General features: G+C 37.8%; 1 protein-coding gene across 8 annotated transcripts in view; it reads left to right on the top strand.

The window, feature by feature from the left end:
- UTRN (utrophin) overlaps window positions 1–14,171 on the top strand; it is a 501,645-nt gene that overhangs the window by 411,029 nt on the left and 76,445 nt on the right. For all 8 annotated transcript variants that reach the window (XM_059941058.1, XM_059941060.1, XM_059941059.1 and 5 more), the window contains 2 exons: window positions 10,072–10,133; window positions 11,802–11,876. In XM_059941058.1, coding sequence (XP_059797041.1) covers window positions 10,072–10,133; window positions 11,802–11,876 — 137 coding nt within the window. The remainder of the gene's footprint in view (window positions 1–10,071; window positions 10,134–11,801; window positions 11,877–14,171) is intronic.

The following is a 14,171-nucleotide window of genomic DNA, read 5'->3' as shown; positions in this document are numbered from 1 at the left end:
TTACCATCTACTGTGCACCTGCTGTGTGCCAACACTTAAGTGCAGAGCTGTCTAAGAGCAAGACCATGCTTTCTCCAGCGCTGCACACTGCCTTTTCTGTAGGGTTCATGATAAGCTAATTCCTGTAGGCCGAATATGTGATTAAGGAAGGTTCACACTGTGGTCTGATAATGGACAAAGGTGCTTTTCTATCGATAGCAAATGTCATTCTTCACAGTCCTGCCAGTGGGATCATGACAGGAGTTTTGAGGTGGTGGAGCAAACTGTCTGGTCCTCCTCTACCTTTGCTCATTCACAAGGTCTGGAGTTTTCTGGCACTGGGGAGATTTCCATCTGAGAGGAGCCTGGCCAACAAAGCTGGTTTATAGGTCCCCTTATAGGGGCTTTTAGCATAGGTGACGCTCTACTTATTCAGCCTGTTAGTAAGCCATCCTGCTTCATAGAATTTAGTAAAGGATAATTAGGAAATATGGTTTTCCTCTCTCCCTCTACAGTGTCTTCTCTAAACCCCAAGTGCGTGACTTTGTGTTGGTACAAATGACGATTCTGCTCACGCTCACAGCTCACCAGTTCTATAGCTTTGTTCTTCCCACTAGAATCTGAAGTACAAAGCTTAATTCTTTATAATGCAGTCACACACACCCAGCTTTAACATGAACACTTGAGTCAGCTCTGATTATATAGATAATACCTATCACATTCTCTACAACTGACATTCCCCAATATTACAATGTATTAACCAGAATAAACTAATCTGTATCTACAAATACCACTACCTTGCAGTCTCTACCTTGTTCTAACTCCCCCTTATGAATAGGTCTAAATCAAGATTTTCCTCAATTTATTACATCTCTTTTACATTTCCTTTTCTGTCCTTGTGTTCAATATGGGTAATCCTGCAGTACTGTTTTAGACCCCTGTCTTGCCTTCCAAAGGTACCCTCTATTGCCCTAATCCATCAATTGCTAGAAAAAAAAAATGAAGTTTATAGTTAAAAATGAAATCTTGGAGAGCAAGTAGTTGTTCTTTATAGCAGTCATGCAATTTATTTGCATAAACTGCATATACTTGTCTCATGTATGTACAGTCTAAAGGAGAGAATTAATGCTTATTTCTTTAGAGGAATTGCGAACCCTGCTTAGATGATGTAGGTGAAATATTTCTTCCCTAAATAAGAGCAGAGAGGAGTGGCAGCAATGGGAAATTCAAATATCCAGCCTCACTGGAAAATCAAAGCTAACAAATGTATAGGTATAACAACACCAAAAGAGAAATTAACATAAAGCATTTTATCTTTAAATGTTAAGGAAACTCATCCCAAAACAGAATAAATCCATAACAAAGATATTTCTAATAATGGAAGATAGTTCTCTCTGAAAGGTTTCCTATAGCAGCCTTCATCACTCTCCTCTTCCTTAAGATGGGAGAGGGCATCTTTTCGGTTCTAGAAGTTTAAGTGGAGAAGTCTTGGGACACACTTTGAGTCTCTTTCCAGAAATGGGGCTTGTGTTTTTGGTTTTAATGATAAATAAATAAATGAAATAGAAATATAAGAGAGTGTACTGGAGAGTGTTTTTCCAAGAAATGGTCTGTGACTTTATTTTTATTGAAAATAAATGTTTAAAACTCACTGGGCCAACTCTGCTGATGAGGAGGTAAGAGAGAAATTGCTTTTTGAAAGAATGTTAAGCACCTTGGGATCACTTAACCTTCTGGAGCCGGAGGCAGCTTCAGACAAACGAGGAGCATACCTTGGCTAACTAGAAAACTAAGCAGGAGACCGCCTGCTGTGCAGCAAATGGGCAACTACTAGAGTATTTACCAGCGTTCTAGTTTGTTGAGATAATTTAGGTGGAGTTGACACTGTCTTAGAAATACATTGACTAGTTCAGGACTTAAGAAGATACCACCTTTCCTGCCATTCATCCATATGTTGCTGGTGCCAGAGTTATTATAACTATGAAGTGGAATTTTGGCTTGGAATCTTGTAGATTACTCAGTTACACTGAATTATAACAGCACCATCAGCCTTACTACACAGTGTGATTTTTAGAGTCAGGGATGCCATTAATAAAGGTCTACCAGACGGTGCAGGAAAGATCACTGAGGGGTCATTAAGGGAAGGAAAAATAAAAGATATCTGTACTTGAATTAGTACTGATTAAATTTTTAAATAGTCATTACAATTAGCAACAGTACAGAAGTAATAATGTGAAAATTGTGAAATAAATAGAATATCTTTCTCTGTACTGATTATTAGCTGAAGTGATACAGTAGAAGATTCAATACAACTCTATAGAAAAAATTAGAATTAATTTCTCATTTAAAAATATATGTGAAAGAGATAAAGTAGTTAAATTAAAAAAAAAAAAACTAAATGATATAAATTCAGCTTTGAAAAACAAACTTTAAGGATACCATGATAAACTGAACTCGGGTGGGAACATAATCCTGGGGTTAACACCCCCAGGCAGGAGTGTACAGGGCTCCCCATTGCAACAACAGACGACCTGCAGGAGTGTTGGTTGATGGTCTGATTCTCCCTAGTTTGAGTGTTTAAAGAGACAGGAGGGTAGAGTTGGGTGGGATTGGGTCTCCCTCTGAGTTCTGGGTCCAAGTAGAGATATTACCAGAGGAGAGGCTCCCAGGCATTTATTAAGTGTTTATTCTTCCAGACAGTCTTCCAGTGCCTTCAAAACAAGTGTCACCTGAATCTCCTCTCACACCCAGGCATATCCGTTTTGGTCGTTAATCCTACTACTTTACTTAAAAACAAACTCAAACAAACCTTGCCTTCTTGTTCTATCATTCATGCCTGGGGTATTGACACTTGCATTTTGGGGTGTGTTTCTTTATAGCCCTTTACATGATTGTATCTTTGAAATAGATACGATTTCTATTTTGTATCCTACATGTGAAATAATTTTAAGTGCATTGTTAAAAAGCAAAATTCAACTGACTAAATTTAAAGATCTCATTGGCTTTATTCAACGATCTATGAATTGGACAGAAGCCCATCTAGTAAAGAGAAAGGAGCTTCAAGGAATTGTACAAAATGGAAGGCTTTTGTAGAAACTGTGGGGCTGAGGCTGATAACAAGAAGGTTATTAGCAAAATAAAAGAAAGGACTGGTTCAGGCCAGGTCATCTTCTTTTGTGGGAAAGGGAATGCAAGAGTCTTCTTATATAGATTCCCTCACTAGTGCTGACCAGGACATTCCTGACTGATTGGTTTATTCCACTCCTGGGAGAGGCTGAAACTGCAGTGAGGTTAGATATTAAGTCTTGGTGGGGTGTAGCACAAGTGACTCCATTTTGGGCTTATTGTTTCTTTTTAACAGCAGTTTTATAATTGAATCCAACAGATTTGGAATTATCCATTGTTTACAATTTAGTCTTCCTGATTTGTGTCTTCATTATGATGACAAACTAATGGCATTTTCTTAAGGAAGATGTTGTGCTTTTATGATATCCATTGTCAAGTGGGATCATCTATCTTATTTGGATCTTGAACAGAAGGGTTTTTTTTTTTTTCTTGAAATGTTGACATTCAAACTTTAAGTTTTCTCTTAGATTTATTCTTATGTTTCCAAAAGTATAACCTTGGATTTTCTGCCTTTAAAAGACTAGAGAATGGTAAAAAGTGTTTGTGAAGGTTCAAGAAGTTACATATAACCTGAGGAACATATACGTTTACCCTCACACAGCATCCTCATGTGCTGCCCCTGCCCCCTCCCCAGAGGCCCCTCAACCCTAGTCACACACAGAAGCACACACAAACACACAAGCACACACACAGAGAAAGAATCAATATTACTGATAGGAGTATTCCATATTCTTCATATATTCATGCACGATGAAACCAAGATTGAGGGGATTAAAAATTCCAAAATGTTACCTCTTAGGTCTTTAAAAAGATATTACTCAGATAAATGACATCACATCAGGTTGCCAGAATGTGTTTTCAGTCTTTATGCTTTAGTCACCTGAATGCAAATTTGATTACTTGGGAGCCCTGCTTGATTCCTATATATAACTTGTATAAGTATATGTAAAGAGGGTGTTTGAAGAGCCTACATTTCACCTGTGTCAACTTCATTCTGGAGATTCTGTTTTTTACACAGCACCTCTCAGCTTCTACTATACTGTGTAACTTACTTGTGAAGTTTATTGTCTCTTCCTTATTTCCCCCCACTTGTGAGGAGAGGTCTAGCGAGCTGAAGACAGAAAAGCAGGCATTCCACTTGACAACATGGAGTTTACTGATAATTTTGACAGGACCAGTTTGGGTGGAGGAGTGAGGTTAGAAATCAAATAGAAGTGGGTTGAGTCCTGAATGGGACATGAGGATGTGGACTGTTCATTTGAGAATTTTGTCTGTAAAGAAGAGAAAAGGGGTGCTAGCTAGCAGGAAATATAAATGCAAGATACGGGGTGTGTTGTTGTCGGGGGGTGGGGAGAGAGAGAGATATTAAGGATGGCAGACCCTTCAACATTTACATTCTGAGACTAGTCTTATTGAGAGGGGTGGATTAACTACACAAGAGTTGTTTAGAAATCTTTGGGAAGAACCTTTGATAGGAGAGGGGATCACTCCTCATTTTAAAAAGAGGGAAAAAGGCAATCTGGCAGATGGAGGGAAGTTTATTGATTCAGTGGTGGGAAGATGAAGGAATTCTAGTCTGATGGTTTTTAGTTTTTACAATGAAGTGTGAGATCCAGTTAAATGATACTTAGGCAGGCCAGGAAACATACTTAGGTTTGGGGAAAGAAATGGCTGTAGTAAATTGTTGTTTTGGTCTCTGGAGGCACATTTATTAGGGAATGTAGTTCATTTGCCAGCACTTGGACATTTGAGGTTTGAAGTCAAATGCTTAAAGTAAAATCAGTCTGTCTGTTGAGTGATTTTCTCCAGCTGTATTCATGCACAGCTGCTCCCGTCCAGAGAAGGCAAGTAATTGAGCTGATCCATGCTTGGGTTTTGCCAGGAGTGAGAGAAGCAAGAGAGACGAGGTTGTTTGTAATGATTATAATGATGGACCTCAGACTCAAATTTAGACAGATTCATCAGAAATATTTTAAAACCCCAATCGTGCAAGTACACTTCCATATTAAGAACTCAGGCTTTAAATCAGACCATCTGTGTTCAAATTCCATTTCCACTCTTTACTAACTGTGACCTTGAGCAGGTTATCTAAGTTTGCCCTAGTTTCCTTCATTTGTAAAGTGGGGATAATATTGGCACCAAACTCAGAATTATTGTTTGGATTTGAGGTTACACATAGAAAGAGTTTAGAAGAGTACCTGGTACAAATTGAGCACTCAAATAATAGACTATTACTGTAATTAATATTATACATCCTCACCTAGCGTGTTATCTTTCACTATGTACAGCAAAGAAGAAATATTTCTCTTTCTGTGATTGTCTTATCCAGAGCATTATACCTATTCTTTTTCTCACACTTGTATTTTTAATTAACTCACTCACCTACAATTTTTTTCTCTTATACGCCTTTAAAATTGGAATGGAATGATAAATGGCAAAACCCACAAAATCCAGTTTCAAACATAAAATTGGATAAATAAGTAACAAGTAAGTGTGTTTGGCAAAGTGTCAGTTTTTGGATAACCAGGATCCCATCTCAACATCTTTTAATGGAAAAAATGAGACCACTCTAATGAGAACAAATGCGTTTAAAAAGTACCTTCCCCAGAGCAGCCTTTGCCCAGACATTAGTATCTTATCAACGTTACATGTAAATTGCTGTTGGTTCATTGTCTTATATACTGGGCAGTGTTGTGACACAACATTCTTTGTGTTCTATTCATTGGTGTACAATCTTATTTGTGTTTAACTTTCTGTGGTTTGTGAGAATACATTATGAATAAGAATAGGTAGAAGCATATGCTACTTATTAACCTTACTGATTTAATATTTCCTCAAAGTCCATAAACTCTAGGGTCATGTGTTATCCCAACTGGGACACTTAAGAGTACGGGGGCACTTTAATAATTATATGTGACAGCAGGTATAAACCAGAACTGTCCCAGGTGTTGAAGGATAATTTTAAAAATTAGGTAATGGAGATCTAATACACAGCACAGTGATTTATAGACACCAGTGCTGTATGATAAACTTCAAAGTTGCTAAGAGACTAGACCTTAAATGTTCTTATCACAAAAAAGGAAATGATGATTATGTGATGTGATAGAGGTGTTAGCTAACGCTGCAGTGGTGATCGTATTGCAATATACAAATATATCAAACCAACATGTTGTATGCCTTAAACTTACACAATGTTATATGCCAATTGTATCTCAATTAAAAATAAATTTTTTTTAATTTTAATAAAATTTAAACTAGGTAAAATCTTGACTTGTACAAATATTAAAAGAGCATGTGTCAAAGATTTCATTCAACTCACTAATTAATAAGGGAATGGGTAAGAAGTTATAACAGGTTCCAAGGAGAATACTAAGTACTAGTCTTCATAGTCAAGTTAGGGATGCTAAAATGAATTAACGATGGATGCAAAGCTGACAAATTGGTCAGTATCCATCAGGACAATAATCAACTGCATTTGAGTGGACACAATTTGCATTTCTGTGGACAAAATACCATTTGCATCACTATCAGTTTTCTTCATTTTGCAGAGTTTAAAATAGCCCAAAGATAAACTCAGCTACACAGGTGTATCACTCACTAATTTCTGGCCCACATCAAAGGCTTCACCATTTTTCCCCATGCAAGCAAAACTGGTCTGGCTGGGCACCCTAGTTAGTTATATGTTACATATTCTCTCTGTTGTTTGCCTCATGTGATTTGGACTTAACTCCTAATTGATGCTTGGTTAGATTTTTAATTTTTCGTTTTATTCTTGGACAGATTCCTGTGTCTGTTCCCTCTTACAAAGAGGATCTTTAGTAACAAAATTGCAACTTTATTTTATAGTTTATCAAGCTGTACAATGTTAAGTTCTACTCCTCTTTCATATTTGAGATTGGCCAGAACCTAAACTGTTGTTATTTTGGGGGGAAAATGCTTCTTTTATTCTGTTTTGGTTGCCTCCTCTGGGAGGGCTGGAAGCATTTTGGCAGAATGAGCTGACCAATCTGCAGCTGTTCAAATACTTGGAGCCTTTGGATTGAGTGTGGATTTTGCTTTAAAACCCTCCCCCAACTTAAAAAAAAAGAAAGAATGAAAGAAAGAAAATCCAACAGCCAACTGCATCTACTACTTTTTTTTTTTAACTGCTGTTTGGTAAGCTGCAGTTGTACTTTTGTAACGAGAGGCTGTGTTTATTTTCAGCGTTGGCAGTTCTGCCTAATGAATCAACTGGTATTGAGTTCACAAAGGGAGGTGCCGCTTCCCTCCTTCCATCTGTTTGCCAAATGTGTGTGTTCCCTCAACTCCTAGTGGTGGTTTCACTAAAAAGAGCCATTAGCAAGCGGGTGTTCTCATGGAATTCTCAGTCCTCTGTCTGACTGCTTGGTGGTGTTTGTCCCTTGTGGTACCATAGAGGTTGTTTGCCAAAGCACAACACTTGTGATTCTAGAGAAAGTGTACTTATATTTGTTGTTTCAGTATAAAGTTTGGCTCTGCATTACTCATAGTTTTAGTTTGGTTCTTGAGCCTTGGTTTGGTCCTTGAGCCTGGTTTGGTCCTTCACGATGGGATGCCTATCTCTGAGCAGCAGTGTTGCCATGGGGATTGAAATTACTCCAGAGAAGAGACAAGAGATCAAGTGAATACTGGTAGGCTCTCTTAAAACTGGGAGCCTGTGATGAATTTCTTTCGATTATACTGTATTTTCAGCAAATCCTTCTTTAATTCTTTTTTTTCTTTAATTCTTACTAATAGTAGGGAGGAGGTTGTTTTATTAGCAAAATTTGGAGATTTCTTTTCTATTTTTATTTTGTACTTTCATTCATGTATTAGGAGCCTTTTAGGTCAGCACTTCTCAAACTTGAATGTGCATATGAATCACTTGAGATTTTGATGAGATGAAGATTCTGGTTCAGTACAGTTAGGGGTCTGAGATTCTGCATTTCTGTCAAGCTTTGGGCCACACTATGAACAGTAAAAATATCAGGGCACACAGCTTTGGTGCTTTCTCTGTGGTCTTTGGAGCAATTTAGATAGTCAAAGGGTAGAATGATGATTTGGTTGGTGTTTGGTAGCAAAATATTTGGAAATATTTGCCTTCGCATTGGTGTCAGGAACCCGGTAGAGGAATCAGACAACTTTCCAACTCTTCCAGAGACAGACCTTCACATTGAACATATGTTATTTTGTTTGAGATTTTGGAATTTCCAGGACGTTTTACATACCTAATTTCAAATCTAAACTTGAAGTATTTTTCAAAGCAAATTATGAGTTGTTTGGGGATTCTGTTACCTGTGTACAATAACATCGATTATGTTCTTTTTGCAGTTACATGCCCCACTTCTTGATATATTACATCGGTTTTAAACAATAATTTCCCTGAAATTTGATTGTATGAATATTTTAATATCACTGTCTCTTGTGTACTGTGCAATTTCACTTAGCTTACTAAACAGTTTTATAAAAACTGAGTGTCATCCAAGAAGTCTTTGGAGTACTATTAAATGTTATTACTCTATTCTGACCTAGATAATGGACAGTAAACTATTTTTTAAAAAGGCCACTGACCCACCGAAGAGGTGTTCACACATACACACACACACATACAAAGAAGGAACCTAATGTAAGAACTACATTGATCTGTATTATTACCCTTACCTTATTCCCAAAAACTTCTAATTAGTTTTGGAATTTACAAAAAAAGAGAAAGTATAAAAACTTGCTTCTAAATTGAAGAATAAGATCATGAGGAAAACTGTTCCAATACCTGTAAAAAAATACTGGTTAACCAGGGGAGTCTGAGAGCTGAGAGAGGAGTGTGAAGTTAAAATGACAAAAGAGAAACACATATGTAAGGGGAGTGGAGAATCCAGATACTAATGAAGAGCATATCAGGGAGGAGAAACCATTTTTTTTCTCTACCCTCTTAGGTTCAATTTCTGGTGGCCTCTGAATTAAACTGACAAAAGGCAAATTAGCAGAGAAAAGAGTTTATTTATGGATGCAATCTGCATACAGTGATGAGTAACTCAAAAAGGAGGTTGGAATTTGGGGCTTATATATTCAATTTAGCAGGGGAAAGGAACTGGGGAGAAAAGGCTCCTATGAGAAGAACCAGTAGGTTTCTTTAGGAAAGATATGTGTTTCTTCAGGAGAACAAACATGAGATAAGAAAGTTTGTGATAATGTTTGTTTGTGCAGGTGCTAGTGGTTTTTCTGTCTTCTTCATAGCCCTGAAACTCTCCTAAGAGGATTTATGGTAGCCTCATTTCCAAGAAGATGCTACTTTTAAGTCAGATAAAGGGAGCTCTGACAAGGCTTCTTTCTGCATTTGTTGACTCTCAGATGTCTTCAGCTTAAGATAAGCTTTGTACCAACTCTAGGTTTCTGAGTGAGTCCCCACGGGGAAAAAGGGCAAATTTACACTGAAGAAAGAAAGACTCAAGGTTAAAGAGGGGGAAGACTCAGTAGATTGTGAGGTGGAGATGTTATTCACAGTTAAACTATTTCTCTGTTCTTTGGAAATCTGATTAGGACTTCTAAAGTTTAGCACCTCTTCAGAGCACTTCTGCTCTCAGAGGATTTATTCTGAATGAGCATCTATATCTACCGAACATGAGTAGAATTATTCTGGAGCCTACACTGATCTGGGTACATCAAGGCTGAGGCTCCAGGGTCCATGACAGTCACATTTTATATCTAGGTTTTAATCTTTAGCTGTAATGCTTTTTGAAATAGATAAAGCAAATTATTTCATCTATAGTTTCATGATATAATTGCTCAAATAAAAATCTATTGTTTCAAATATTAAGTAATAACTGGGCATCAGGTTTCTGAGTGATCCATCGGGGGATAATTTTGCATGTATCTTAAAAATTTGAATAAAAATCCTATTTACATATTTTCTGTGTGACAGTTATTATTTTATACATTCCTTTATTTAAATATATTACTATTTTTTTCCAGTCATCAAACACAGACAACCTGTTGGGATCATCCTAAAATGACTGAACTCTTTCAATCTCTTGGTGAGTGTTATTTTAGTTAATCGTAATGAATTAACCTAAACAACTGAGAGTTGTATATTCTTAAATGGACACTAGTCACCATCTTTCCTTACATGGCATGTTATGTTTAAAGGATCATGTCATGGGCATGTGAAAGCAGTTGAATTTCTACGGTCAATGCAATAAACAGATTTTACCTTTCTTCTTAAGAGAATGCAGGGTTTGAAATGGTGTGAGCCAAAGAAGGTTGATTTTAAAAGTAGTGTAATTTGTTTTACCTCTCTCATATTGAGTCGTCTTAAACTTCAGCTTTGAGTGAAAACAAAAACAATTAGAGTACAGCAGCCTCTAATCTACTGCTTTAAATGTGCTTTTCACTCACTTTATATTTAGTAAATATTATTAAGTTAGTTTGCCTAGTTTCATTTTGTCTAAGTTGTCATTAAAAGCTAAATTCATTTTAATATAAAAATACATGAAAACACGTGAGATGAGAATTAGGACCTTGTAGATTTCTAGTAGAATGTGACTTTGAACTGATTATTTAGCTGCTTCCCTTAGGTCATTCCAGTGGCTTTGAAAGAGTTTTCTTTTGGAGGGGGGCTAAGTTGCTGCTGGAGAGGGAGAGTGGCACCCCAAAGCTCTCATGCCCACTCCCATTTCAGCAAGGAGGGGGCACTCCTTTTCATCTCTTTAAATATCAGGCTTCTGTGTGAGCTTCTGTTTGGGTAGGTGAGGACAGCTGCAAAGGTTATCAAGCAAGAGAAAAGCCACTGGATTGTTTAGTTGGTAAAACGAAGGGGCCAATGTTGATGATTTCTGAGTTTTCTTCTAACTCTTCTGGTCTCTCATACGGATACTCTGTCTTTAAGGAGACAGAGAAAGAAATTCCAGTGTCTTTTCTTTCTCAACTTGATGCCAAATCTTTAAGATTTTTTAAAAATTAGGATAAAATTGACATATGACATTATATTAGTTTCAGGTGTACAGCGTAATTGTTCGATATTTGTGTATATGTGAAATGATCACCACAGTTAAGTCTAATTAACATCCATCATCAAACATAGTTACATATTTTTTTTCTTGTGATGAGAACTTTTAAGATCTACTCTTTTAGCAACTTTTAAATATACAATACCGTATTATTAACTGGAGTTAATCTATTGTTTCTAAAGATTTGAGTATTGATTATAGTATAATTTTAACCAGATTGATAAAAGGGCAGAAGAAGCAAATAGATCAGGACAGAAGGAGCATAGAAATAAGACCAGCTTTGTGAGTAGTGAGATGGACAGCCTAGTTGACAGAAGACTGATTGTCCTTGGGGAAAATGCCCTGGAGGAGGATCCCTCTTAGCTGTAGAGAAGGCAGGGCCCTCAGCCTACAGTGGGATGTATTTATTAGGCCATGGAAAGTCAACAGGCTGTGTTTCCTTTTCCTCATTTCCCTCCGTTTCCTATTTGAAAATGCTTTCTTGAAATCTGTGTAGCACTGCTTTGGAAAGTATCTCACCATGGTGCTAATGAACATTTAATTATTTTCTTAAATGTTGTAGATTTTAGGAATAGACCTTTTCATGTGAACAGACATAATACTTTTCCATCACTGAAGTAAACAAATATATTCTTGCCATGCGATGTAAGTTCAATCGTAAGCATGCTTTTGAACGTGTTCCATTTTCCATTTCAGCTGACCTGAATAATGTACGTTTCTCTGCCTATCGCACAGCCATCAAAATCCGAAGACTACAAAAAGCACTATGTTGTGAGTTTATTCTGCCAAAGTTAATCACTCTGTTATTTGGATTGCCTTTCTTGTTTTTTTTTTTTTTAAGACAAAGATAAATGAAGAGGGTGATGTGTTTGTGGAGTTAATCTGATTTTCAGTGTACTTCACGCAAGGAGTTGGCTGTGTTTCTCTGAATGCCTTATTATTTGCCCCATCAGCATGCGTGCAGTAGTAAAATCAATGAACATATGCCATTCTCAGTTGGAGAACGAAATTAACCAAAATACAGGAGTCACATGAAAAGCTTTTTCAAAAATTATGCTGCCACCCAATTTAAAAGGATTAAATCAAGGAATCAAAGTAGTAGATCATTGCCTTTTTAGTACTTTGGATTCATTTGGAAGTGTAGGATTCCAAACAGTTTGAATCAATGCAATCATATGATAAAGAAATCCAAATTTGAACTGGTACCTAGAATATTAGATAAAGGGCTCTGTGTTCATTTAAACATGTCTTGAGACATTTAGTGTTATCAACATGAACTTTAACCTGTAGAGAGTATGTGCAGAGTGATAGTCTGTGATAGTTTTACTAAAGGATTATGCCTTTCCCCATAACCTAAATTTAAGTATATATATGAATGCTTGTAATAGAGTATAGATTTAAGCTGTCTGCATTCTACTTGTGGTTGCAGTTTTAATGATTGAGTCTACTCAAAGAACATTTAGGCTTTGTCAGGTAGTTAATATGGAAAGTAACATTTGCCTATACGTTTACAACAGCATAATTTGAATAATTCCAAATTATTATGGAATTATGCTGCCTTTTGTTAACAGTTGTTGTACGTCTAGGCTGTTCAGTGAAGCTTTGCAGAATACCCTTAGAAAAATGATATATTAAGGTTAAAGACCTGCTCTGTTAAGTCAGTAGAAATTAGAAGTACATTTTAAGCTGGTCACATGAGGAGAGCTGAGGAAAGAGAAGTGTAGAATCATTCCGAGAAAATATAGTAATGCAAAGCTTTAGAATAAGAAAAACAAGCTACGTGTGGAAGAGCTGTCTGAAGGGCTGAAGAACACCTCCAGATTAGGCGATGGACGAGAGGCTGAGATGGCCTGGAAGCCCGTAATCCTCGGAGCCCCAGAGATCATTGGCAGGTTGTAGTGGTCACAGCAAGTATGGCAGAATGACCAGTCCCAAAATATAAAGCCAGCACACTCTGGCTAGTGATCTGTATGTTGAGCCATAAGGGAATAAGAAGTGAATTAGGAGCACTCAGAAGGGATTTCAGTGAGCTCAGTCGGGCCAGGGTGACAGCAGTTTTGAAAGAGGCTCAGCTGCATGTCCAGAATCCAGCTGACAGACCTGGAAGGGCTTCTCAGGCCTGATGAGCTATAAAATGAGGACAAATGACTCAGCCACAAAATCTCCATTGACAGGAGACTGCTTTTATCGCTGAACATGGGCCCAGTTTTTAGTAATATTTCTGGGCAGATAAACATATTAATGCATTTGCTGTTTTCTTCTGTGGGTTTTTTCGAGTCCTAAAGAAAAAACTCCATCCTTCAGCTCATCCCTCCAAACCAGAGGGGAGCAGAAGAGAGATGCCTCCCACCTCTAAACTAAACGACATTTAGTAACGCACACTTAGAAATATGCTGGGTTGTGTTCGATTGTAAACGTTCGCGGTGATGTCCTTAGGGCCACCTGGCTACCACTTTCCCCGCTGCCTCCTGACCCCACTGCCCTGCTATCGGGGCCTTGGCACCACTGATCCAGCTACCTGTTTATGATTAATCTGCTTCCTCCTCTCCCATCCTTTCTGTTTACTCGAAGTGCCCTGACCCTTCTTCCTCTGCAATCGTCTGTAACCCTTTAGTCCTCCCCAATTCTGTTAAAAATTTACTTCTTTTGGAAACATTTACAAGCTAATCCCACCTGCCTCCAGTTTTTCCAGAACTTTATGATGGCCTGTAACGACTTTTTCTCCCATCAGCACCTCTTGCGTGGCTTTGTGTGACAGGTAATGTGAGGAGGATTGCCCCATCTGTGTTGACACCTGCCTTAGGTCAACGGTTGCCTCTCATTTCATGTAAATCTCCCCCCAGCACAGTGTCCTAACAAAGAGGGCACACTGTTTTTACTGTCATTGTTCATTTATGTATTGGACTCCAAGACTGTGCAAGAGATAAAACAATATAAAAAGACTTGGTTCCCACACTCAAGGAACGTAAATTCGGAGATAGCACGTTACACGTGGACACAACCCCCCTGCTTACAACAGATCCTGCTGCCCTCGGCACAGAACGGCCTTTGCCTTGGCCGGTCTCT

The sequence above is a fragment of the Balaenoptera ricei genome, chromosome 12 (assembly GCF_028023285.1).
Source record: "Balaenoptera ricei isolate mBalRic1 chromosome 12, mBalRic1.hap2, whole genome shotgun sequence".
Lineage (NCBI taxonomy): Eukaryota > Metazoa > Chordata > Mammalia > Artiodactyla > Balaenopteridae > Balaenoptera > Balaenoptera ricei.
This window is presented reverse-complemented; position numbering and strand designations above follow the sequence as displayed.